Below are 26,687 nucleotides of genomic sequence, written 5' to 3'. Positions count from 1 at the left end.
CAAGTCTGGAGTTTGTAAAGACTGTCTCTCAAAACCCAGCATTAAAACCTTTCAGTAACTCAGAATACGTTTCTATTTTTTTTTGTTCTCTTCTTTGTTTAGGATGACCGTTCATTAATAAATCTGCATCTCATGCACACCAGTTACTTCCTCTTTGTGATGGTGATAACGATGTTTTGCTATGCTGTTATCAAGGGCAGACCCAGCAAATTGCGTCAGAGCAATCCTGAATTTTGTCCTGAGAAGGTGAGCCCTGGATGGGGTCCAGGCTAGCATTTTGCTAGAGGTCTCTGTATATAGAAAGTGACACTTATCCTTATTCCATTTATTGTGGGTGGCACCTTTCATCCAAAGAACTGACAGTCATCCCTCAGTGTCCTAGGGACATAGGTTCCAGGACTCTGGTGGACACCAAAATTCATGAATGCCCAGATCCCTTTGGGGGTGCATTATTTGCATATGACCTCCGCAAATCCTCTGTAGCTTTTTTTTTTTTTTTTTTGAGACAGAGTTTCGCTCTTGTTTCCCAGGCTAGAGTGCAATGGCGCGATCTCGGCTCACGGCAAACTCCGCCTACTGGGTTCAGGCAATTCTCCTGCCTCAGCCTCCTGAGTAGCTGGGATTACAGGCGCGTGCCACCATGCCCAGCTAATTTTTGTATTTTTAGTAGAGACGGGGTTTCACTATGTTGACCAGGACGGTCTCGATCTCTTGACCTCGTGATCCACCCGCCTCGGCCTCCCAAAGTGCTGGGATTATAGGCTTGAGCCACCGCGCCCGGTCCCATCCTCTGTAGCTTTAAATCATCTCTAGATTACTTTTTTTTTTTTTTGAGACAGAGTTTCCCTCTTGTTACCCAGGCTGGAGTGCAGTGGCGCCATCTTGGCTCACCGCAACCTCCGCCTCCTGGGTTCAGGCAATTCTCCTGCCTCAGCCTCCTGAGTAGCTGGGATTACAGGCACGCACCACCATGCCCAGCCAATTTTTTGTATTTTTTAGTAGAGACGGGGTTTCACCATGTTGACCAGGATGGTCTCGATCTCTTGACCTCGTGATCCACCCGCCTCGGCCTCCCAAAGTGCTGGGATTGCAGGCTTGAGCCACCGCGCCCGGCCACTTTTTTTTTTTTTGAGACCGAGTTTTGCTTTGTCACCTAGGCTGGAGTGCAGTGGCATGATCTCCACTCATTGCAACCTCCACTTCCCAAGCTCAAGTGATTCTCCTACCTCAGTCTCCCGAGTAGCTGGGATTACAGGCATGTGCCACCGTGCTCAGCTAATTTTTGTATTTTTAGTAGAGACAGGGTTTCACTATGTTGGCCAGGCTAGTCTTGAACTCCTGATGTCAAATGATCCACCTGCCTCAGCCTCCCAAAGTGTTGGGATCACAGGTGGGAGCCACTGTGCCCAGCTTCTAGGTTACTTACAATACCTAATACAGTGTAAATGCTATGTAAATCATTGTTACAGTATACTTTTAAAACTTGTATTATTTTTATTGTTGTATTCTTATGTTGTTTTTTTTTCTTTTGAGTAGTTCTCCTTTTTTTGGTTGGTTTTTTTTTTTTTTTTTTTTTGAGACGGAGATTTTTGTTGCTCAGGCTGGAGTGCAATGGCATGATCTCGGCTTACCACGACCTCTGCTTCCTGGGTTCAAGCAATTCTGCCTCAGCCTCCCGAGGAGCTGGGATTACAGGCATGTGCCACCATCATGCCCAGCTAATTTTGTATTTTTAGTAGCGACAGGCTTTCTCTATGTTGGTTGAGCTGGTCTCAAACTCCCAACCTCAGGTGATCTGCCCACCTCAGCCTCCCAAAGTGCTGGGATTACAGGTGTGAGCCACCGTGCCTGGCTTATTTTATTTATTTATTTATTTATTTATTTTTGAGACAGGGTTGAGCTCTGTCATCCAGGCTGGAATGGAGTGGTGCGATCGTGGCTCACAATGCAATCATAGCTCACTGCAGCCTTTACCTCCCAGGCTCAGTCAGTCCTCAATTTCCCAAGTAGCTGGGACTGTAGGCATGCATCAGCACACCTGGCTAATTTTGATAATTTTTGAAAGAACCACTGCCAAGTCACTCCCTTTAATAGTGATGACGGCTTGGGTAATGATTAAAAATCCAACACCAGGGCCGGGTGCGGTGGCTCAAGCCTGTAATCCCAGCACTTTGGGAGGCCGAGGCGGGTGGATCACGAGGTCAAGAGATCGAGACCATCCTGGTCAACATGGTGAAACCCCGTCTCTACTAAAAATACAAAAAATTAGCTGGGCATGGTGGCGCGTGCCTGTAATCCCAGCTACTCAGGAGGCTGAGGCAGGCGAATTGCCTGAACCCAGGAGGCGGAGGTTGCGGTGAGCCGAGATCGGGCCATTGCACTCCAGCCTGGGTAACAAGAGCGAAACTCCGTCTCAAAAAAAAAAAAAAAAAAAAAAAAAAATCCAACACCATAATTTAGGCTGAGGGTAAAGACACTTCTAATTAAGACAGAAACCACAGGTGATCTTCTATAATTGTGGGTTCCGCATCCACAGATTCAAACAAAAATACACACAAGAGGGCTGGGCATGGTGGCTCATGCCTGTAATCTCTACTTTGGGAGGCCAAAGTAGGTGGATCACTTGAGCCCAGGAATTCAAGACCAGTTTGGGCAACATAGCAAGACCCCATCTCTACTAAAAGTTAAAAAATTAGGCCGGGCGCGGTGGCTCAAGTCTGTAATCCCAGCACTTTGGGAGGCCGAGGCGGGTGGATCACGAGGTCAAGAGATCGAGACCATCCTGGTCAACATGGTGAAACCCCGGCTCTACTAAAAATACAAAAAATTAGCTGGGCATGGTGGCGCGTGCCTGTAATCCCAGCTACTCAGGAGGCTGAGGCAGGAGAATTGCCTGAACCCAGGAGGCGGAGGTTGCGGTGAGCCGAGATCGGGCCATTGCACTCCAGCCTGGGTAACAAGAGCGAAACTCCGTCTCAAAAAAAAAAAAAAAAAAAAAAAAAATCCAACACCATAATTTAGGCTGAGGGTAAAGACACTTCTAATTAAGACAGAAACCACAGGTGATCTTCTATAATTGTGGGTTCCGCATCCACAGATTCAAACAAAAATACACACAAGAGGGCTGGGCATGGTGGCTCATGCCTGTAATCTCTACTTTGGGAGGCCAAAGTAGGTGGATCACTTGAGCCCAGGAATTCAAGACCAGTTTGGGCAACATAGCAAGACCCCATCTCTACTAAAAGTTAAAAAATTAGGCCGGGCGCGGTGGCTCAAGTCTGTAATCCCAGCACTTTGGGAGGCCGAGGCGGGTGGATCACGAGGTCAAGAGATCGAGACCATCCTGGTCAACATGGTGAAACCCCGTCTCTACTAAAAATACAAAAAATTAGCTGGGCATGGTGGCGCTAGCCTGTGGTCCCAGCTACTCAGGAGGCTGAGGCAGGAGAATTGCCTGAACCCAGGAGGCGGAGGTTGCGGTGAGCCGAGATCGCGCCATTGCACTCCAGCCTGGGTAACGAGCGAAACTCCGTCTCAAAAAAAACAAAAACAAACAAAAAAAAAACTAGCCAGGTGTGGTGGTGCGTGTCTGTATTCCCAGCTACTGGGGAGGCTGAGGTGGGAGGATTGCTTGAGCCCAGGAGTTGGAAACTATAGTAACCTATGACTGTGCCACTGCACTCCAGCCTGGACGACAGAGTAAGACCCTGTCTCAAAAAGAAAAAAGAAAAAACAAACAAAAAACCAGTTCATTCTGTCTCTGCACAGTGGTTCCAGATGGGCTGCATCTTGCAGGAGATTGGGATTTCTAGTCACTTCTTCCTAGGTGAGATTTTCTTCTTAGGGGTTTAATAACTTCCCTGCCTGGTCGATATGTGCCATCAGTGTTGCGCCCTGGTCTTTGGGTAGGCGCTGGAACCCTGGGCTGAGTTACCTGGGCTTCCCTCTTTGACTGGTTTCCCTGGCTTGCTCTCTTCCAGGTGGCTTTGGCTGAAGCCTAATCCCACAGTTCCTGTTTTCTGAGAGAGACTGAGAGAACCATAATCCTTCCCTGCTGAACCCAGCCTGGGCCTGGACGCTCTGTGAATACATTATCTTGCGATGTTGGGTTATTCCAGCCAAAGACATTTCAAGTGCCTGTAACTGATTTGTACATATTTATAAAAATCTATTCAGAAATTGGTCCAATGATGCACGTGCTTTGCACTGGGTGCAGCCAGAGCCCTTCATCCCTGCCCTGGACTTGAGACCTGGTGATTGTGTCCACACATCTCCAGAGAAGGATTCCTGGGTCTAGCTGTGTGGGAGCCGGTCATGACGTTTTCACCAAGGTCACAGGCGTGTTGTGTCGCTTGTGGGGTTGAAGTTTGGTTTGGTTCTTGTTTCAGCCGGTTATGTAGAGAACGTTTGAAACAGTCTGCACCTTTGATATGATACTGCATTTCCAAAGCCACCAATCCATTTTGTGGATTTTATGTGTCTGTGGCTTAATAATCATAGTAACAACAATAATACCTTTTTCTCCATTTTGCTTGCAAGGAAACATACCTAATTTTTTTTTTTTTTTTTTTTTTTCTTTTCAAAGAAAATATAAAATAGTCACATTTTAATATTACGCTAGTTAGGACAGACTCGTGCTTTTATCCTGAGTAGAAACTTTAAGTCACGTACATTGTAAAGATCTAAGATTCATTTTCCACATGGATGACAAGGAACCTGGTTTTGTTGGTGTTGACACAGAAGGTTCTACTGTCTTTTCGTCCACTCTTGCCCCTCCCTTCTGTTACCAGAATTAATACAGCCTCTTCACTCACAAGGGCTTCAGAATGTAAGTGGCTTTCGTGTTAGAGTGACCATTCACTGTTCTGCTTTCTGGAATGCAGGTGACAGTATGCAAAGAGAGAATGATGATTCGGTCTAATAGTAAAGGGTTTTTTTCTTTTTCTTTTTTTTTTAAAGAGTGGGTGGATTTTCTCCTTTTTGTTTTGCTTTTATTTTAATGCAACTAACATCTTAAGAGGGAAAGCAGCCAGTAGATTAGTCACATGAAAACGATGCCTCTGAAATTTGAAGGAATGTAGTTCTGATTTGCCATTCATCAGAGAAGACCAAAAGCATTTTTCTTATAACTTTTTTTCCTGTTTTTGTTTTGTTTTGTTTTTTGAGGCAGGGTCTTGCTCTGTCCGCCGGGCTGGGGTGCAGTGGTGCAGTCAGGCTCACGGCAGCCTCCAAACTCCAGGGCTCAAGCAGTCCTCCCACTTTAGCCTCCTGAGGAGCTGGGACTACAGGCGTGTGCCATCATGCCTGGCTGACATTTAAATTTTTTGTAGAGACAGGGTCTCACTCTGTTGCCCAGGCTTATCTGGAACTTCTGGCTTCAAGTGATCCTCTCACCTCAACCTCGCAAAATCCTGGGATTCCAGGCATCAGCCACTGAGCACAGCCCTCTTAAAACATTTTGTCTCGTTGTCTGGTTCCTCTTGAGTCTTTTTCCTTCTAATCCTGATTCATTCAAGCAGAATTGTGCGTGATCTCTTTCAGTCCTTTCTTGTTGGTTGCATTCTTGCCATTTTTTTCTTTACTATTTGCCTTAATAGCGCATTGTCATTGATGACTTCTTTGTTCTCCCAGGCAGTGTTAGAGCAGAAGGGCGATGAAAACCATCGGTGCTTCTTTCCCGGACTCTAGCTTTGTAGTCTGTTCTCAGTCAGGATTAGTTCCTGCAGCCTGACCTGGAACCTTTTACCCCAGGCATTTTTGAATGAAAAACAGTTGCGGGCTTTTATTGAAGATTGTTAGAATCATCACTGTAGTAACTTGATATGTTAGGATTCCTTTTTTTCCTTTTAGGATGTTTCAAGCACAGTAATTGTACCGTCTGTCCAGTTTCTTTGTATGATACGAGTTGCTTACACGGTGCATGGCTAACTTCTTAATTTAGTTTTCTCCTTAGAGACTTTGAGACCCTTAGGAGACAAGATTAAGAAAGAGCCACGTGGCTTGGCTCTAGAAACGGCATTATCATTAGGACTGTCAGATTCTAGATTAAGCTGCTGTTGAATTAGTAAAATCCCAATGAAGCAGAGTTAAAGGGATAGATTTATAGCTGGCAGAGTCGTAGCAGAGGAGACAGTGAAAAAGCCAATTTCACTGGTTTGCTCGATCCAGCTTGTTGCTAATGTTAGTTACCCTTGTTTTAATGACAGAGTGGCTGCAATCTGTAGCCAGGGGAGGAGCGACACTGTTAGGTGTGAGGAAAGGAAGTGCCAAAAATGCCTGGACAGATGGCCTGTCCCAAGGCCAGGACACACACTTTAAAATCCAGCATTCACCTCAGCAGGTGATTCTCAAAGATCTTACAGAAACGCAGAGTCAATCAGGTTTGTAAAGGAAGGCTGTGGGGTGAAGAGGCCTAGGACCTGAAGAGACTCCCACCGAGTCTCAGGAAGCTCAGGGGACCTGTCACCATCTGGGCACTTCCCAGGCTCAGCACTCAGCCGGAGTTTGCTGGTGGACCTCAGGATTCCAAGAGTGCGACAGTTGGGGTGCGCTTGCCTGCCGTTCAGGGCAGCCGCGCGCGGGAGCACCGGCTCACCCTCAGGCATCTTGGACTGGAGGGCCAGCAGAAGGTCAGCAACTTACTCCTAAAACGATTGTTTCAGATCATATTGATCTCTTTCCTTTTTCCTTTTGTCCTTTCACTGTATGACTTGAATCAGTTTTGATTCTCTTTGTAAGTGTTTCTTGTTGTCAGGCACCTGCCATGTCTGTTGCGTTTCCCCGGCAGTGTGTAGGGCTTCAGCTTCCTGGGTTTTCACCCTCCTGCAGGCACTGTGGGGTCCTGAGGGCCAGCGGGTCCATTTCACCTCTTGCTGCATGATGGTCAGTAGCTGATCTGTTACGGCATTCACTTCCAGATTAATTTTCCGTGTTTGAAGTATGTGCATATGTGCTTTACAGAATAAAACATCGGAATTTATTTGCTGTGTGTCCTTTTCCTCCAGCCAGATGGGGGTGTTTTTTTTTTGTTTTTTTTTTTTTTTGAGACACAGTCTCGCTCTATCGCCAGGCTGGAGTGCAATGGCACGATCCCGGCTCAGTGCAACTTCTGTTTTCCAGTTTCAGGCAATTCTCCTGTGTCAGCCTCCCGAGTAACTGGGACTAAAGGCACACACCACCACGCCCAGCTAAGTTTTTGTACTTTTGGTAGAGACGGAGTTTCACCATTTTGGCCAGGATGGTCTCGATCTCTTGACCTTGTGATCCACCCGCCTCGGCCTCCCACAGTGCTGGGATTACAGGGGTGAGCCACTGCTTCTGGCCCAGATGGGGGTTTTCTAAGGAAGTAACGTGCAGTAAGCAGCTGAGGGTTTTTTGCAGGCTGCTCCTTTGGACTGTCACCTGTCATCTGGAGGAGGGGTGGGCATTGTTTCCAATGAAGGCGGCCTCACCAAGCACATTCGTCTTCCTCTGAGAGTAAAGAACCCTCTGTAGCTTGCTAGACCAACAAGAACTGCTTGCAGGCGTGACCCTAACCCTACTCAAGGAAGTAAGTAATCAATTCAATGCAGGGAGCATTGAATAGATGTGGGAGTTCCAAGATACCCTTCTCAGTGACGTAAGCATGCGTGCCCAGTCTCAGGCTCCCAGCTTGCTCTGTGGGCTCCTGTTGCAGAGCTCCAACCCACCCTAGACGTCCTTTGCCAAGACAGAGCATCCTCTGCAGTTTCCATAGCTAAGGGGAGATGGCGTTCACTAAAGCGAATCCTTCCCCTGTTCGGTAGCCAGTGGCTGCGTGTCCCTTCCCTTCCCTCCCCAGCAGGCGCTGGGGTCGCAGGGTCAGTCTCCCGGTTGATGAAGGTGCTACTCAATAAGCTCTTTGTTCTTGCCGCTTCCACCTCTTCCTGCCTTCTGCCTGGGAAAGGCGAACTCTGCTTGGAGCCCGGTGTTGTTCCCTGCTCTCTCCTTGGACTCATGTTTGTGTGCGGTGATTTACCTCTATCCCAGTACAGAATACGCCTGGGAGGAGAAGAGCTTACGTCTTCCTGCTGTCGTAGCCTGGTAAGACCTGACACGTGCCAGCTTCTCAAGTCAGGTCAGTTTTTGCTTTGAAACCATTTCATTTTCCCAGTAGGCCCCCTGTGCTTCCATTTCCCTTATACTCACGGATGTGCAAGGATTCCCCCAAAAAGTAGAAAGAAGGCACAGACCTCGGCACTCCGGAGTCTAGTCAAGGAGTTTAGTTGCTGTCTCAAAGAAACATATCTCTGCCCAGAATTTGAGACCAGCCTGGCCAACATAGTGAAACCCCATCTCTACTGAAAATACAAAAATTAGCTGGGCATGGTCGTAGGCACCTATAGTCCCAGCTACTCAGGAGGCTGAGGCAGGAGAATCATTTGAACCTGGGAGGCAGATGTTGCAGTGAGCTGAGATCGCACCACTGCACTCCAGCCTGAGGGACGGAGCAAGACTTCATCTACAAAATAAAAATTAAAAAATAAATGTATCCCTGTCCATCTGAGAGCCTATATTCTTTCCAACTATGAAGACCACACACACAGGAAGTTGATGATGGGGAAGTAGGGTGGTTTGAAAAATTGCAGGAAGAGGCTGGCGTGGTGCTTACACCTGGAATCCCAGCACTTGGAGAGGCCAAGGTGGGAAGATCGCTTGAGCTAAGTAGTTTGAGACCATCCTGGGCAGCCCCAGCTCTACAAAAATACAAAAATTAGCCAGGTGTGGTGGCATGTGACTAGTCCCAGCTACTTGGGAGGCTGAAGTGGGAGGACCACTTGAACCTGGGAAGTCAAGGCTGCAGTGAGTTATGATCACACCCCTGCACTCCAGCATGGGCAACACAGTGGGACCCTGTCTCAAAACAACCTCAAAAACAACATTGCTAGAAGAGTTGGGATTGTTTTCTGGTAGAGATGCAGTTTCAAAGGCTGTTCTCAAACTCCTGGCCTCACACAATCCTCTCACCTAAGCCTCCCAAAGTGCCAGAATTACAGGAAGTGGTGAGTGGAGGTGTCTGAGAATGCAGCTGGTGTGTCACCCTTGGTCACCCTTTGGGAGAGGAGAGCTCACCAAGCAAAGAGCATCTTCTCCAAGCCCTAGTCCTTCATCACTGCGATGCTAACTGCTGTGGCTTCTGAACACTCGCTGGAGTATGAGAACTAGTCTCTGAAAGGATGCATGTGTAACAGAAATAAGTTTCCTGACATGAAAATCACCTTCACTGCATAGGACACACACGAATGTTTCCATTTAGTCTCTATTCTTACAACCAAAACACCAGAGGTGACCTCTGCATTGATTGTGTAGCCCACAAATGGAAAGCAGCCTGTAGTTTAAAGAACATTGATCGAGAAAAAATCTTTTACAATTCGGAGCATTCTGACTCTGAATGCCGACATTCTAGCTATCAAGAATTTGTTTTTTTTTTATTTTATTTTTTCAAGACAGAGTCTCACTGTCGCCCAGGCTGGAGTGCAGTGGTGCGATCTTGGCTCACTGCAACCTCCGCCTCCCAGGTTCAAGCAATTCTTGTGCTTCTTGAGTAGCTGGGACTACAGGTGTGTACCATCACGCTGGGTAATTTTTGTATTATTCATAGAGACGGGGTTTCTCCGTTGTTGGTCCGACTGGTCTTGAACTCCTGACCTCAATGACCCTGCCCTCAGCCTCCCAAAGTGCTGGGATTATAGACGTGAGCTGCCACACTTGGCTAAGAATTTTATCTTTTTAGGAGGTTGCAGTCTCTCGTGTTTTCAGAACCTTGGAGGCTGACAACTGGCAGTCATGTTGAGCAGACCTTCGTTTTTAAGCAGAAGAAATTGTTCTCATTATCTTGAGAAACTGCCATGTACGTGGTAGATGCTAGGGAAGAGGCTCCTATCTAAAACCTTGGTGCCTTTATTTTATTTTAAATTTTTGAGATGGAGTTTTGCTCTTGTTACCCAGACTGGAGTATAATGGTGTGATCTTGGCTCACTGCAACCTACGCCTCCTGAGTTCAAGTGATTTTCCTGCCTCAGCCTCCCAGGTAGCTGGGATTACAGGCATGTACCACCACGCTCACCTAATTTTTTGTAATTTTTGTAAAGACGGGGTTTCTGGGGGTTTCTCCATGTTGGTCAGGCTGGTTTATTGAGTGAATCTAATTTATATTCTAGAATGTATCTCTTAAAATTATTATTTTTTTTTTGAGATGGAGTTTCACTCTTGTTACCCAGGCTGGAGTGCAATGGCGCGATCTCGGCTCACTGCAACCTCTGCCTCCTGGGTTCAGGCAATTCTCCTGCCTCAGCCTCCCAAGTAGCTGGGACTACAGGCACGCGCCACCATACCCAGCTAATTTTTTGTATTTTTAGTAGAGACGGGGTTTCACCATGTTGACCAGGATGGTCTCCATCTCCTGCCCTCGTGATCCACCCATCTTGGGATCCCAAAGTGCTGGGATTACAGGCTTGAGCCACTGTGCCCGGCCAAAATAAGTTTTTTTTTTGAGACCGAATTTCATTCTGTCACCCAGGCTGGAGTGCAGTGGCACGTTCTCATCTCATTGCAACCTCTGCCTCCTGGGTTCAAGTGTTTCTTCTGCCTCAGCCCCCTCCCAAGTAGCTGAGACTACAGGTGTGCACCACCACACCTGGCTAATTTTTGTATTTTTAGTAGAGACAGGTTTTCACTACATTGGCCAGGCTGGACTCAAACTCCTGATCTCAGATGTTCCATCTGCCCTGGACTCCCAAAGTGCTGATGTTACAGGTGTGAGCCACTGCCCCTGGCCTTGAAGTAGATTTTTAAAATCTTGCACCTCGTCCATTTAAGTGTTTAAATACTAAAATAATTCTTCAGTTATATCCCAAGTGTTAGCCAAGATTTTTTCAGGTGTTTACCAGAATGGGTCATATTCTAAGCACTCTTCATATTGTCTTATTTAATTCTCCTAACAACTCCCTAACCTTCCCACAGACACAGGCAGAGAAAAGAGAGTCAGGAAGTTATCTAGAAACACAAGCCATAGTTTAATAAAAATAAAGAGTGGTTTTATTGATTACGTGCAATTTTAGCTATATTAATATATATTATAAACTTTAAGAATTAGAAATAAGTGACTTATTTTTTAACCAAGAATAATCTAAGTTATGGCAGCATGTTCAATGAATATTATTTAAGTCCTATACAGTTTTTCTGTTTCTCAGGTAATCAGGAACATCATCAAAACTTTACATTATGACACCATAATGACCCTCATAACACAAGTTCCATTAAGTAGAAATGAAGCGTCATGTTTATTTTTGTTAAAGACTCCCCCTGTTGTTGTATTGACATACCCCTCAAATAATCTCACTCAATTATACAAATAACTTTTTACCCACAAGAGTTGCCTCAAATAACTTTCATTTTGGAAAGCTACCAAGGGATGAGACAGTAGCAAAATGCTACTCTGGACTCCGCACCTTGGAGTTTCAGTTTTGCTTTAGGATTCAGACCCCAGCTTATAATTAAAACCTAATGATTCCCACATTATGATGCTGTAGGAAAGCCTTGCTGTGTCCACTGTTAACACAAAGACAGGAAATGTCAAATAGTTTGAGCATGTATTTGGCAGACCACAGACATGAAACGGTGCTGTAGGAAATGAAAACACATTAGTGTTTTAGAGGTGAAGAGACTGATGGACGTCATTCAAATTTCTCATCTCCTTCTTCCACATCTTTCAAGTTGAGCACTTCCAAAGAACCTTTGCCTTTGGTTTCCTTTTTTATTAGCTCATCGATTTCTCTGAAGCAACCGGGGTCAATCAGACATACCTGAAACATTTAACGTGGCAATTTACCACATGAAGATAAGCAAGAAACAGAATAAATTCAGCTTTAATGTCCTTTAAGGCAAACGATGCTTTGCAGAGATCACTCATAATACTACAGTTCTATGGAGCAATAGGTAAGACAATGGGGTAGCCAGCGGACTGGGCTCTAGCTCAGCGTCGGCCCCAAAGTACCCGTGTAGGCCCTGTGACGACACGTTAATTCCTATGTTTAACAACTTACTCAGATTCTCCAGCTGTAAAATGAAAGGGACAAACTAGAAAACTCTGATTCTTCTCCACTAAAATTTAACAGTAACTTTTATAGCTCAGTAAAGTCATCTCTACGTATGAAAGAGAAAAACCAACATGAAGACCTATTTAGAGACCATGTGTACGGTTTTTTGATAGCACATTTACTTATTGACTTTCAAAATACATTTATTCTGAGATAGAGTTTTGCTCTTGTCCCCCAGGCTGGAGTGCAGTGGTGCAATCTCGGCTCACTGCAGTCTCTGCCTCCTGGGTTCAAGTGATTCTCCTGCCTTGGCCTCCCAAGAAGCTGGGATTACAGGTGCCCATCACCACGCCTGGCTAATGTTTTGTATTTTTAGTAGAGACGGGGTTACACTATGTTCCCCAGGCTGTTTCGGAACTTCTGGCCTCAGGTTATCTGCCTGCCTCAGCCTCCCTCCCAAGAAGCTGGGATTACAGGCACCCACCACCACATCCAACTAATGTTTTCTATTTGTAGTAGAGATAGGGTTTCACCATGTTCCCCAGACTGATCTCAAACTCCTGGCCTCAGGTTATCTGCTTGCTCAGCCTCCTAAAGTGCTGGGATTATAGGCGTAAGCCACTGTGCCTGCTGCATGAGTACAGTTCTGAAAAGATTTAAAACTTAAAGAGTGTCAGATGGGTTAGTTCACATCTACAGTGGACACTCATATACTCAACATTCCTCTATAGCTCGTGTATTTTTAAAAAGAACCTGCAAAGCCCCGAAAACATCTGACTGTCTACAACTTCTAAATGTTTGCTACAAATTTCTCACTAGAGAATACACTATTTAGGTAACATGAAGCAAAGAAAATATTTTACTCTTACGATTTCTAACTTTTGGCCATAATCTTCACTTTCTATAACCTTGATCAGTGGCTTGAGCTTTTCTTTCAGCTTCTTCCCTTCATTGACTGGAAGGATGAACCGAAGTCTCATGTGAGCTCGCTCTATCTTCATTTTCTCTTTTAACTGCTTTATTACTTCCAAAGCCTACAGAGACAAAATAGACCATGTCATTTTTTTGTTTTTCTTTTCACGAGAATGGAGAGGCAGGGCGTCCAGCTGGTCAGTGTCCGTCTCCATGGAGCATATCATCTCTTTATTTCTTCTACTACACTATTTCATAAGGTTTTCAAAAACAAAGTAGTTTCCATGTAGTTGGATTAGGCAATGGTTTCTTACGTATAACATTAAAAACATAGGTGACCATTAAAAAAAAAAAAGAAAAATAGGACTTACTAAGATGAAAAGCTTTTGTGTTTCAAGACATTTTCAAGAAAGTTAAGACAACCCAGAGAATAGGAAAATATATTTGCAAATCATAAATGTGGTAAGGGACTAACCAGAATATAGAGAGAAGTCTTACAACTCAGCAATGAATAGAAAATCAATTAAAAAAGGGGCAAAGAACCTAACAGTGGTTTCTGCAATGAAGACAAAGCATCAGTAAGCACATGGAAATACGCTCAAATCATTATTAAAGAAATGCAAATCAAAGCCACAGCAAGATACCACCAGCATGGCGATCATCAAAAAGACAGAGATGATAACAAGTATTACTCAGGGTGTCGCGAACCTGGAATCCCTCAGCACTGATGGTAATGTCAAATGGTGCAGCTGTTTTGGAAGAAGGTTTGGAAGTTCCCAGGTATACAGAAACGAAAACATATGTCTACACAAAGACATGGAACAAATCTTATAGTAGCATTTTTCATGATAGCTCAAAAGTGAAAGGAAACCAATGTCTACCAACTGATAAATGAACAAACAAAATGTGTTTTTTTCCATACAATGGGCGAGGTGAGCTAAGATCGCGCTATTGCGTTCCAGGCCAGGCAGCAGAGTGAGACTCTGTCTCAAACAAAAAATAAAAACTAGAGCTGGGCTGTCACTATGTTTCCCAGGCCCGTCTGGAGCTCCCAGCCTCAGGCAATCCTCCCATCTCAGCTTCCCAAAGTGCTAGGATTATGGGTGTGAACCATCTTGCCCAGCCCATTGTTTTAATGATTTCTTCAGAGAAAACTGATTTCCAGGGACATGTTTTGATGACATGAGAAAGCACTCACCTGCTGTTTTGTACTCTTGTTGGTTTTCACTGAATAGTGAATGTCCTTCATGGCCCTCTCGATGAGGATCACGGTGTATGGTCTTTTTGTTTCTGGATTCACACATTTGTCTGCCACAATAGTTGCAATGTCCCTAAACATCTGCTCCAGTTGTGTGTGTCTTTCTTTATCTGAGACTTGAACCTCTCCTTTAGTCAAGATCTAAAAAAAATCAACACATTTAAGAAATCACTATCTTTCCGTATCACACACTATTTGTTATCTAACCACAAAAAATGGGTGACTTGGGAGAAAATTAAGGTTCATCCTTTCCAGCTACTAATACGTAAGTAATGGTTTGAGCTTTGCGCAAAAGACAGAAGAATCTTTCGGCTAAGTGCGGTGGCTCACGCCTGTAATCCCCGCACTTTGAGAGGACAGGGTAGGCGTATCATCTGAAGTCAGGAGTTTGAGACCAGCCTGGCCAACATGGTAAAACCCCATCTCTACAAAAAATACAAAAATTAGCTGGGCATGGTGGTGGGCACCTTTAAGCCCAGCTATTCGGGAGGCTGAGGCAGAAGAATCGCTTGAACCCGGGAGGGAGGGGTTTTAGTGAGCCGAGATTGCACCACTGCACTTCAGCCTGGGTGACAAAGCAAGCATGTGTCCAAAAAAAAAAAAAAGGCAAGAGATTTTGTTGTGCTCCCAAATTTCTCTTACTGAGGACTGGGTTGGGTAAGGGGAAAAGGCAATCTCAAAACGGTCTGAAAGATGAAATACTTGAAAACAAATTCAGTTTTCAGGTATACAAAATTCTATACTAGAAAAATGAGGTAATTTAGTAGAAAATTTGATTTCAGGTTTTGACAAAACCCATGTTCTTTATTATCAGAAGTGACACTGTATAGCTCACATTATTGCTCTGTTTTTCTTCCCTCCAAAAAAAGTCTTTAATGTTTAATACAACCTAAGCATGTTATAAATGGCTATTAGGGTTAGTTAGGCTGCAGCTGTTACCCACCTGCTTACAGATTTCAGTTTGGTCATCTGTTCCAAACGCACTGATGAGATGTTCCTTCTTTGCAACCTGACCTTTAGAAACATTCACAAACACCGAGTGCGTCTGCAGAACTTCATCAAGGTCTTTTTCCCTTGAGAGCAGGAGAGAGAGTCCTATGTGAATATACTTGAAACGTGGACATGCATTTACATTTAAATACAAGACGGCAACAACATAATCCGTAAGACACAACAAATCCCCCGATGGAACATTTTCTTCATTTTTTTTCTCTCCCCCACTCCCCCCAAGACGGAGGAGTTTTTGCACAAGCTGGAGTGCAACAGCCCTATGTGGGCTCACTGCAACCTTCGCCTCCCAGGTTCAAGGGATTCTCTTGCCTCAGCTTCCCGAGAAGCTGGGATTGCAGGCGTGCGCCACCACACCCGGCTAATTTCGTACTTTTAGTAGACACCGGGTTACACCATGCTGGCCAGGCTGGTCTCGAACGCCAGACCTCAGGTGATCTGCCCGCCTCGGCCAGAGAGCACATTTTCAAAACTCAGAACCGTATGGACCTCACCATTTGCTCACCGGAGAAATACGTCCTGGGAGGTCCTAAGAAACACCAGGGTGGGGTGGGGTGTGGACGGCTGCTGCCAGGGAATGCCAGTCCCTAGAGGGCCGCAGTGAAGACACTACGCACTTCCGTGAAACCGCCAGGGCTGAGATCTGGGACACCAGACGCAGCACAACTGGGACAGTATTTACAGGACGGGGTCTCGGCCACCATCATTCTGGGCAAAGCACCGTAACTACGAGGTTTCTTGGCTGTAGCTTTTATGACGCCAGCGAAACCACACTCCAACCCGCAACCCGGTCCGAACCCGCCCAACAGAGAAGGAACCGGCGGCGCCGGCCGTGACCGCGGCAGCAACGTTCTCCGCGTCCTCCCCCGCCAAGACCCCAGCCTGGCCGTTGGCTCGACGAGGGCAGAGACGGGCCGCCTCGGAGGCGACGGGTCCAGGCCCAAGCGAGGGGGCTACTCACACGCCGCTCCGCCAGCCGACCACCTTGTTCTTGTAGCAGGCGATTTCGAAGCGCTTCCCGGCGCGCTTCATCCGCACCACCGCCACGTTGGTGAGGCGGATCTGGTTGGTGGGGGTGAAGATCGACATCGCGGCTGTTCAGAGACCCAGGAGCCGGCGGACCAGGGTACGCTCGCGCCGACCCACCCGCCGCTGCGCCGCGACTCCCGGGCTTCTCCCTGGCTTCTCCCTGGCTTCTCCCTGGCTTCTCCCTGGCTTCTCCCTGGCTTCTCCCTGGCTTCTGGCAGCCGCCACAGTGCGCCCGGCTGCTTTATCCGGCGGGCGTCAGGCGGGGCGGGCGTCAGGCGGGGCGGGCGTCAGGCGGGGCGGGCGTCAGGCGGGGCGGGCGTCAGGCGGGGCGGAAGCCGGGCGGGGAAAAGTGAGCGATGGCGCCTGCGCAGTGTGGCTTTTGACGCCCTCTTTCCACGCCCGAAAAGGAACTGTGCTTCCTTGGCGTAATTTACGTTCGCCAATGAGCTGAGAGCTCTGACAGGATGCTCGCCGATGTTTAGTGACCGGGTTGAAACGCAGCCTTGGCACCGAATCGTTCCGCGGAATTCAAGGGCCACAGCCAATTTGTGATAGAAACATTTTTTATAATAGAAGTATTTTATAATAAATGAAATATTTTTATTTACTTACCCTTTTATAATAGAAAAATGTTTGCAATCCAGCACTTTGGGAGGCTTGCCTGAGTTCGGGAGTTCGAGACCAGCCTGGCAACACAGTGAAACCCCCGTCTCCACTAAGAAATACAAAACATCGGCCGGGCGCGGTGGCTCAAGCCTGTAATCCCAGCACTTTGGGAGGCCGAGGCGGGTGGATCACGAGGTCGAGAGATCGAGACCATCCTGGTCAACATGGTGAAACCCCGTCTCTACTAAAAATACGAAAAAATTAGCTGGGCATGGTGGTGCGTGCCTGTAATCCCAGCTACTCAGGAGGCTGAGGCAGGAGAATTGCCTGAGCCCAGGAGGCGGAGGTTGCGGTGAGCCGAGATCGCGCCATTGCACTCCAGCCCGGGTAACAAGAGCGAAACTCCGTCTCAAAAAAAAAAAAAAAAAAAAAAAAAAAAAAAGAAATACAAAACATCAGCGGGCGTGGCGGCGGCACCTGCAATCCCAGCTGCGAGGACGGCGGAGGCGGCAGAATCGCTCGAACCCGGACGGCGGAGGCTGCAGGGAGCCGAGAGGGCCCCACTGCATTACAGCCTGGGCGACGCAGCAAGGCTCCGTCTCAAAAAGAAAAACCAACCAACACGCAGACAACACCACAACCAATTATTTTAACATTAAATGTGGACAAAAAAGTGTAATGAACCCTCCACGTACCCGGCGCCCCGCTTCAACAAATTATCATTTTGCCACTTCTGTTTTATTCCTTTCTCATTTTTTTGGTTGGATTTTTATTTACACTTTTTTTTTTTTTTTTTTTTTTTGGAGACGGAGTTTCACTCTTGTTACCCAGGCTGGAGTGCAATGGCGCTATCTCGGCTCACCGCAACCTCCGCCTCCTGGGTTCAGGCGATTCTCCTGCCTCAGCCTCCTGAGTAGCTGGGATTACAGGCACGCGCCACCATGCCCAGCTCATTTTTTGTATTTTTTTAGTAAAGACGGGGTTTCACCATGTTGACCAGGATGGTCTCGATCTCTTGACCTCGTGATCCACCCGCCTCGGCCTCCCAAAGTGCTGGGATTACAGGCGTGAGCCACCGCGCCCGGCCAACACTTTTTTTTTTTTTTTTTTTTGTCAGTGTCTGTGTCACCCAGGCTGGAGTGCAGTGGCAGGGTCATGGCCGCCGGCAGCTTTGACCACCTGGGCTGGAGGCGTCTCCAGCGACAGCTTCCCAGCTAGCTGGGTCTGCAAGTGGGAGGGACCGCGCCCAGCTAACTTAATTAAATACTTTAAAACAATTATTTTGTACAGACTAAGTCTCGCTATGTTGCTCGGCTGGTCTCGAACTCCTGGGTTCAAGGGATCCTCCCGCTTCGGCGTCCCAAAGTGCTGGCATCACAGGGGTGAGCCACCCGGCAGGCCTGTTGCGGGTATTTTAAAGAAACCATCACGTGGTTTCGGCGTTAAATACTTGAGCCTACATCCCTTAATAGGCACAGCCAACGAGATGAAGTGCAATTCCTTAGTATCATCTAATGGCGAGTCCACCTTCAGGCTTCCCAAAAATAACGCCTTTCTGCAGTCCGCTTGTTCCAACCGAGACCCGAACCCGCCACGTAGCCATCCCCCGGCTCCCCGCTCCTTTCCTCTTTTTGTTTTCCCATGCCAATCATTTCTCTGTGGACCCGCCCCTTCCCAGTGTGAGCCAATCCAAACGGAGCCGGAAGCGCTCCTGCTCCGTCGCCCGGAACTCTGGGCGGTGCTCCTTTCTCGACACGCCCCCTTTCGCTCTGAGCCAATCGGAGCAGGTCCGGGAGCGCGCCGGGCCTTCCTCGGGGCCGCCTCTCAGCCCTCTGACCCGATCGGGGCCGGCCCGCCGGTGTCATGGCTGCCCCCAGCTCCGCGAGCGGCCGCTGAGCGAGGTCGCGCCCGCTGTCTCGCGGGGCCCAGGCGGAACACCGGGCTTTCCAGGTCCGAGAGCCCAGCCTCCCGTCTGCTCTGAGGACGATGGGTAAGGGCCCCCGGCGAGCAGGGACCCCGAGGCGGCCGGGGAGGAGACCCGTTTCCTGAGACTCCCTCCGGGCCGCGTGGCGTCCTGGGTCCCCTTCCTTCGGACCTTGTTACGCTTGACAGCCGCGGATGGGCGCCGCCGAGAGCGCGGAGGACGGATCCCTGCTTTCTACCTGGCTTTTGCCTTTTGGGGCTAGCGGGCTACTTTAGGAGGAACCCTGAATGAAGACGAAATCCCTCCCACCTGACCCACTTGTATTAGAACTTTTGCGCCCGTAACCGTGAGCCTTTGAAAGCAGCGTTAGTAAACACAGCACTTTTACTACTGAAGCCTTTTTTTATGGAGCAAGCACAACAAAACAAAATTTAACTCAATTCCACAGGAAGTGTTTTGACTTTACATTCCCTGCTCTTGCTCCTAAATGCTCATTACGAAGTGAAGATACAGTTTTATATTCCGGTGGTTCTTTGAGTTAGTATTAACAGTATGATAATTTTATCACGTTACTACATGGTGTGTTATTTTTATTCGGTGATTCCCACCTCCCCCAGATGGAGCCTTTCTCTTTCCCCCAGGCTGGAGTGCAGTGGCGCCGTCTCGGCTCACTGCAGCCTCCGCCTCCCGGGTTCAAGCACTTCTGCCTGAGCCTCCCGAGTAGATGGGATTACAGGCACACGCCACCACGCCCGGCTAATTTTTGATTTTTAGTGTGGGGAGGGGGTTTCACCATGTTGGCGAGGCTGGGCTCGAACTCATGACCTCAGGTGATCCGCCAGGCTCGGGCACCTGAAGTGCTGGGATTACAAGCGTAAGCCACTGCGCCCAGCCAATAGTTGATTTTAAAAATAGATTTCTTAGCTGGGTTGTTCAATGTAGGGTTGGTTTTATTTTCTTATTAAAATTGAGATGCATATCTTTCTATGTGTAGCTTTAAGTAAAATTACCTGTGTCTGTCATTTTAAATTTAGATCCTTCTATGGATACATGGGACCTCTCCTCACCTTTGATATCACTATGGATAAACAGGTTTTACATTTACTTGGGCTTTGCCTTTAGCATTAGCCTTTGGATTTGTGTCCAGATTGTCATCAAGAGGCAGGTAAGTGGGGTGTTTGTTTCGTTTTGTTTATAGGAGAGTATTTAGGCATCAGATTTTATAGAGGATTTAAAAACTAAAAGGAACTTTTAATTACTTTTATGTTTGGCCTTTAGACATTTTAATGAAATGCCTAAAATAAATTTCTTCTCTAAGTTTTTAGAGACTTAAGTTATCTTGGATTAAGGTATTTACTTTTTCTGTGATAGCTGTGCCTTATTTTTAAGACACAGGAGGATATTTGTAATGAAAAGTGAACCTTATATATGAAAAACAAATTTGTGCCGGACATGGTGGCTCGTGCCTATAATACCAGCATTCTGGGAGACTGAAGCGGGTGGATCACCAGAGGTCAGGCGCTCTAGAGCAGCCTGACCAACATGGAGGAACCCTGTCAGTACTAAAAATACAAAATTAGCTGGGCTTGGTGGCACATGCCTGTAATCCCAGCTACCTGGGTAGCTGAGGCTGGTGAATTGCTTGAACCCACGACGCAGAGGTTGCGGTGAGCCAGGAACGCACCATTGTGTGATCTTGTTGCCTGGTAACAAGAGCGAAACTCCATCTCAAAAAAAAAAAAAAAAGAAAGGGCCGGGCGCGGTGGCTCACGCCGGTAATCCCAGCACTTTGGGAGGCCGAGGCGGGTGGATCACGAGGTCGAGAGATCGAGACCATCCTGGTCAACATAGTGAAACCCCGTCTCTACTAAAAATACAAAAAATTAGCTGGGCATGGTGGCCCGTGCCTGTAATCCCAGCTACTCAGGAGGCTGAGGCAGGAGAATTGCCTGAACCCAGGAGGCGGAGGTTGCGGTGAGCCGAGATCGCGCCATTGCACTCCAGCCTGGGCAACAAGAGCGAAACTCCGTCTCAAAAAAAAAAAAAAAGAAAAATTTGTTTTACACCTCGAAGGATCAGTAGCCCTCTCTTTCCTTTCCATTAATTAAAGATCAGAAAATAAGTTCCTACTGTTATTCTAAAATATTCCTTCTTGGAGGGAACGGAAATAATGAGCCTTAAAAAGTGAGGCTCCGGACGTACGTAAGTGCGTGCGTGCGTGCCACGGCGCGTGCGTGGGTGCGTGCGTGCGTGCGTGCGTGCGTGCGTGCGTGCGTGCGTCGAGCTGCAGGGGAAGATGGCGGTCTCCACAGGAGTTCCCCGTAATTTTCGCTTGTGGGAAGAACTTGAAGAAGGACAAGGAGTAGGCGATGGTTGTTATCTGGGGCCTTCAAGGTGATGAAGCTGTGACACGGTGACAGGCATGACTGTTGGGCCGCCAAGGACAAACTATGAAGACAGAGTATATAACCTGAGAGTAGAATGGGGACCTGAATACCCAGAAGCTCCTCCGTCAGTTAGATTTGTAACAAAAATTAATGTGAATGGAGTAAATAATTCCGTGGATGGTAGATGCCCGGAGCATACCATTGTTAGCAAAATGGCGTGATTCATGTAGCATTACAGTTGTGCTTCAAGAGCCGGGCCGCGTCAGGGGCCGGGGCTTCGCCCTCACGCCGGCCCGCCGCCCCCAGGACGTGTTCCTCGTGATCCGGCGCCACCAGACCACCATCTTCGCGGACGCCAAGGCGTCCAGCGCGGTGTTCGGGCTGAAGCGCATCGTCGACGGCATCCTCAAGCGGCCGCCCGACGAGCAGCGGCTGTACAAGGATGACCAACTCTTGGATGATGGCAAGACCCTGGGCGAGTGTGGCTTCACCAGTCCAACAGCACGGCCACAGGCCCCAGCCACAGTGCGGCTGGCCTTCCGTGCAGAGGACGCCTTTGAGGCCCTGTGCATCGAGCCATGCTCCAGCCCGCCCGAGTTGCCCGATGTGATGAAGCCCCAGGACTCGGGAAGCAGTGCCAATGAACAAGCCGTGCAGTGAGGACCCGGAAGAGGCCCATTCCCTTCAATAAAAGAGATTTGGGAGTCAAAAAAAAAAAAAAAAAAAAAGTTGTGCTTCAAGAGCTAAGACGTCTGATGATGGCCAAAGAAAACATGAAGCTTCCACAGCCACCAGAAGGACAAACATACAACAGTTAATTTTAGTGGCTCTCAAACTTGTCTTAAATCAGCATCCTTCTACTCATGGTAATGTCTTGATTAAATACCACAATTCAAAATACCCACACATTAAGTAAAAGAATTCCAGCTGGTAAATATGACCTGGACATTTGTAAGAATATCTTTTTATATCTTTTTTTTTTTTTTTGGGACGGAGTTTCACTCTCGTTACCCAGGCTGGAGTGCAATGGCGCGATCTCGGCTCACCACAACCTCCGCCTCCTGGGTTCGGGCAATTCTCCTGCCTCAACCTCCTGAGTAGCTGGGATTACAGGCACGCACAACCATGCCCAGCTAATTTTTTGTATTTTTATTAGAGACGGGGTTTCACCATGTTGACCAGGATGGTCTCCATCTCTTGACCTTGTGATCCACCCGCCTCGGCCTCCCAAAGTGCTGGGATTACAGGCTTGAGCCACCGCGCCCGGCCTAAGAATATCTTTAATATATGTACACCCATTGTGTTTTCAGGTAACAGGAAGAAAAATGCAGCACGATTTTTTTTTCTCTCTTTTTTTTTTTTTTTCTCTTGTTAAGGCACCGTCATTTAAACATAAACCTGGAGTACTCGAAATAAAATTCACGTTCACAAGATGAAAGCGTGTGGAGAAGTGTCAGATGACAGTGGAAGCATGTGTGTTTCTAAAAAGTAATCTCAAGAAAGAAAACAGAAATGGCATGCTTTAACCATCTTGCTTAGTAAAAGAGCTGCAGTTGAAATTGTTTAAAAAGTAGCAGGTAGAAAAGGCCGGGCGCTGTGTCTCAAGCCTGTAATCCCAGCACTTTGGGAGGCCGAGGCGGGTGGATCAGAGGTCGAGAGATCGAGACCATCCTGGTCAACATGGTGAAACCCCGTCTCTACTAAAAATACAAAAAATTAGCTGGGCATGGTGGCGCGTGCCTGTAATCCCAGCTACTCAGGAGGCTGAGGCAGGAGAATTGCCTGAACCCAGGATTCGAAGGTTGCGGTGAGCCGAGATCGCCCTGTTGCACTCCAGCCTGGGTAACGAGCAAAACTCAGTCTCAAAAAAAGAAAAAAAAAAAAAAAGTAGCAGGTAAAATGAATAGTGTCACAAATGTGTTAATTTTGGAAGTCGTGTGAGTTCTGACTAGTAGTATCAAAAATATATTCAGGATTGTTTTGATACCTGTATTTTTAATAAAAAATGTTGGGGGGAGTTGATGAATTTCTGTTAAAAGCTGTTTTTGTGTGTTACATGTAAGACATGGTAAATATTTGTTTACAGTCTTTGTTTAACAAACTATGCATTTAAGTGAAGTCAACAAAAAGGAAATAGGTATATGGATATGTGATTTTGAGATTAAAGTTAGTCTTAAAATGTAAATAAAATGTGGAATGTGAAAAAAAAAAAAGTGAATCCTGCCTAGTAAAGGACCTTATTATATGGGGCTAATATTGAAGGAGTACAACCAGAAAGATTAAGAGAAAAATAAAGTGTGTTAGTTTCTGTGCTAATTATCATCCCTACTGAAGTTGGGAAACGATTCAGACTTGATGGATTTTGTGTAATTATTTGTCTTCAAGGACAGGAACTTACAGGAAAACTCTTTTCCAAAAGCAACTCAGGATTTGATGACAAATGGTTTTGTATCCCTTCACAAGAAAGACATCTTTGTGTCTGGAGTGAAAATTTTCTATGGATCTCAGACTGGTACAGCAAAGGTAAGAACTTTATATGATGCTTTTCCTTTGGTTTCCTGACATTTTAAAAAATCCCTGAAACGTGTCCTTTAGAAGTGAACTGAATTGGTCATCTAACCTTTAGTTTTTCTCTCGACCTTTTCCCTCAAATATTTTTCCTTCCTGTGATGGTAGGTGGGCTTTATCTCCTATGCACAGTTACAGCTGATTGGCACTGTCTGGTGGTCACTCTCTTGAGGGGTCTTTGTTCTGAAGCTTGCTTCTGCCTCAGCAGGATAGAGAAAGTTGTGTGTCCCTTATTGATCCCCATGGGTATGGGAGTAGGGAATAGGGAAAAAAGAATGCACCAATAGTTCCAACGTGGGCCCGACTTTCACATCACACATCTATGTTTACTTTTTATCGTTACTACTGTTTTTGAGACAGAGTTTCACTCTTGTCACTCAGGCTGGAGTGCAGTGGCACAGCCTCCACCTCCTGGGTTCAGGTGATTTTCCTGCCTCGGCCTCTCGAGTAGCTGAGATTATAGGTGCCTGCTACCACTGCTGGCTAATTTTTGTATTTTTAATAGAGACCAGGTTTCGCCATGTTGACTAGGCTGGTCTTGAACTCCTGGGATCAGGTGATCCTCCTGCCTTGGTCTTCAAAAGTGCTGGGATTACAGGTGTGAGCCACTGTGCCTGGCCTCATGTCACTCATATATGTAATGAAACTTGTTTTGATTTTTTTTTTTTTTTTTTTTTTTGTGAGATGGAGTTTCGCTTTTGTTACCCAGGCTGGAGTGCAATGGCGCGATCTCGGCTCACCGCAACCTCCGCCTCCTGGGTTTAGGCAATTCTCCTGCCTCAACCTCCTGAGTAGCTGGGATTACAGGCATGCACCACTATGCCGACTGTTTTGTATTTTTAGTAGAGACGGGGTTTCACTATGTTGACCAGGATGGTCTCGATCTCTTGACCTCGTGATCCACCCGCCTCAGCCTCCCAAAGTGCTGGGATTACAGGCTTGAGCCACCGCGCCCGGCCTGTTTTGATTTTTAATAGTGCTAAAAGCAGACACTAAAGTAGATACACACAGCAGATACCTAGTTGAAAGATGCCTCCCATTCTCTCTGTTTTGCGGGGACAGGGTCTGTGCCTCTGCTGCCCTGGCTGGAGTGCTGTGGTGCCATCTAAGCCTCAGTTGGTTATCTGTCAAATGGCAAATTGCAAATGACAATAGTATGGTTATCTCAGGGTCACTGTGAGGATTGAGTGAGGTCATCCAATATATACTTTTATTTCTCCTTTGTTTTTGAGATAGGATTTTGCTCTGTTGCCCAGGCTAGACTGCCGTTGTGCTATCTTGGCTTACTGCAACGTCTGCCTCCTGGGCTCAAGGCATTTCCCCACCTCAGCCTTCTGAGTATCTGGGACTATAGGTGCATGCCGCCATGCCTGGCTGAATTTTGTATTTTTTGTAGAGATGGGGTTTTGGCATGTTGCCCAGGCTGGTCTTAAACTCTTGGACTCAAGCAGTCTGCCCACCTCAGCCTCCCAGTGTTGAGAGTACAGTCATGAGCCACCATCCCCAGCGGTGCACACCTGTTTCTGTGTTACAAAGGTCACAGCTACTTAAAAAAATAAAATTTATTTATTTTTTTGTAGAGATGAGATCTTGCTATCTTGTCCAGGCCCGTCTTTAACTGGCTTAAAGATACTCACCCACCTTGGCCCTCAAAGTGCTGAGATTACAGGCATAAGCCACCAAGCCTGGCCAGGTCACAGTTATTTGGTGCTTTCTACGAAAAGATTTTAAGGAAGGCTAGAATGAAAATAAATTAGAGAAAATATCATGGTCTATTATTTTTGCCGACTACTGCAGAGGGTTCTACTGCCCTCTTGTGGAAGTTGCACAGAATAGTACTTCTTAGATTTTCACCACTTCAGTACAGATAGTTTGTTTTACAGTGGAAGGTCGCTTAAGTTAAGCCTTAAGCAATGCAGGTGGGAAACCTGAAAAAAAGCAAAAAGGTATCTGAGCAGCCAAAGCAAAGTCCTTTTTATGTTACTGATAAAAGATCTTATTCAGAGCCTCTTTTTTTTATTTTTGAGACGGAGTTTCGCTCTTGTTACCCAGACTGGAGTGCAATGGCGCAATCTCGGCTTACCACAACCTCTACCTCCTGGGCTCAGGCAATTCTCCTGTCTCAGCCTCCTCAGTAGCTGGGATTACAGGCATGCGCCACCAGTCAATTTTTTTGTATTTTTAGTAGAGACAGGGTTTCACCATGTTGACCAGGTTGGTCTCGATCTCTCGACCTTGTGATCCACCCGCCTCGGCCTCCCAAAGTGCTAGGATTACAGGCTTGAGCCACCGCGCCCGGCCATTATTTATTTATTTTTTGAGATCAAATCTTGCTCTGTTGCCCAGGCTAGAGTACAGTGGCATGATCTTTGTTCACTACAGCCTCCACCTCCTGGGTTCAAGTGATTCTCCTATCTCAGCCTCCCAAGCAGCTGTGATTACAGGTGTGTGCCATCATAACTTTGGTAGAGACGGGGTTTCACCATGTTGGTCAGGCTGGTCTTGAACACCTGACCTCAAGGGATCCACCCACCTTGGCCTCCCAAAGTGTTGATATTACAGTGATGAGCCAGCGTGCCCTGATCTGTGGTTTTCTGTTCATAGTTAGGACAGAATGATGGGGAAGCTGGTGTGTAGTTTTTTTTATTTTGTGAACAGCCTTGACCTGTGGCCTTGACCTCCTGGGCTCAAGCGATCTTCCCACCAGCCTCTCTAGTAGCTGGGACTACAAGTGTATGCCACCATGCCTGGCTAGCTTTTTTTTGCTTTGTTTTTTGAGACGAAGTCTCCCTCTGTTGCCCAAGCTGGAGTGCAGTGGTGCGGTCTCGGCTTGCAGTCTCCCCCTCTCGGGTTCAAGCTATTCTATTGCCTCAGCCTCCAGAGTAGCTGGCATTACAGGCACCTGCCATCACGCCCAGCTAACCCAGCTACTTTTTAAA

The 26,687-nt window shown here is 46.9% G+C and overlaps 2 protein-coding genes and 1 pseudogene across 14 annotated transcripts in view; all 3 read left to right on the top strand.

The window, feature by feature from the left end:
• The window catches only part of TMEM248 (transmembrane protein 248), a 44,332-nt gene extending 37,353 nt beyond the window's left edge, over window positions 1-6,979 (top strand). For 2 of the 3 annotated variants that reach the window (XM_074390731.1, XM_074390732.1), the window contains exons 6-8: window positions 103-246; window positions 3,769-3,826; window positions 3,981-6,979. In XM_074390731.1, the coding sequence (XP_074246832.1) occupies window positions 103-246; window positions 3,769-3,826; window positions 3,981-3,994 (216 nt within the window). In that variant the 3' untranslated portion in view covers window positions 3,995-6,979. The remainder of the gene's footprint in view (window positions 1-102; window positions 247-3,768; window positions 3,827-3,980) is intronic. The other variant, XM_039460627.2, reaches the window with a different exon arrangement.
• An 88-nt stretch (window positions 6,980-7,067) lies between these two features.
• TYW1 (tRNA-yW synthesizing protein 1 homolog) overlaps window positions 7,068-26,687 on the top strand; it is a 312,384-nt gene continuing 292,764 nt past the window's right edge. For 4 of the 10 annotated variants that reach the window (XM_074390719.1, XM_074390721.1, XM_074390718.1 and 1 more), the window contains exons 1-3: window positions 7,068-16,360; window positions 19,828-19,958; window positions 23,566-23,703. In XM_074390719.1, coding sequence (XP_074246820.1) covers window positions 15,988-16,360; window positions 19,828-19,958; window positions 23,566-23,703 — 642 coding nt within the window. In that variant the 5' untranslated portion in view covers window positions 7,068-15,987. Of the gene's footprint in view, window positions 16,361-18,697; window positions 18,860-19,827; window positions 19,959-23,565; window positions 23,704-26,687 lie in introns of those variants that run through there. The other 6 variants (XM_074390722.1, XM_074390723.1, XM_074390724.1 and 3 more) reach the window with 6 other exon arrangements.
• On the top strand, window positions 19,975-21,920 carry LOC101052502 (uncharacterized; annotated as a pseudogene). The gene has a single exon (XR_012515350.1). The product of XR_012515350.1 is annotated as an uncharacterized LOC101052502 (transcript).

This window comes from Saimiri boliviensis, chromosome 20, assembly GCF_048565385.1.
Source record: "Saimiri boliviensis isolate mSaiBol1 chromosome 20, mSaiBol1.pri, whole genome shotgun sequence".
Lineage (NCBI taxonomy): Eukaryota > Metazoa > Chordata > Mammalia > Primates > Cebidae > Saimiri > Saimiri boliviensis.
The sequence above is the reverse complement of the archived record's forward strand: the minus strand, read 5'-3'. Positions and strand labels throughout refer to the sequence as shown.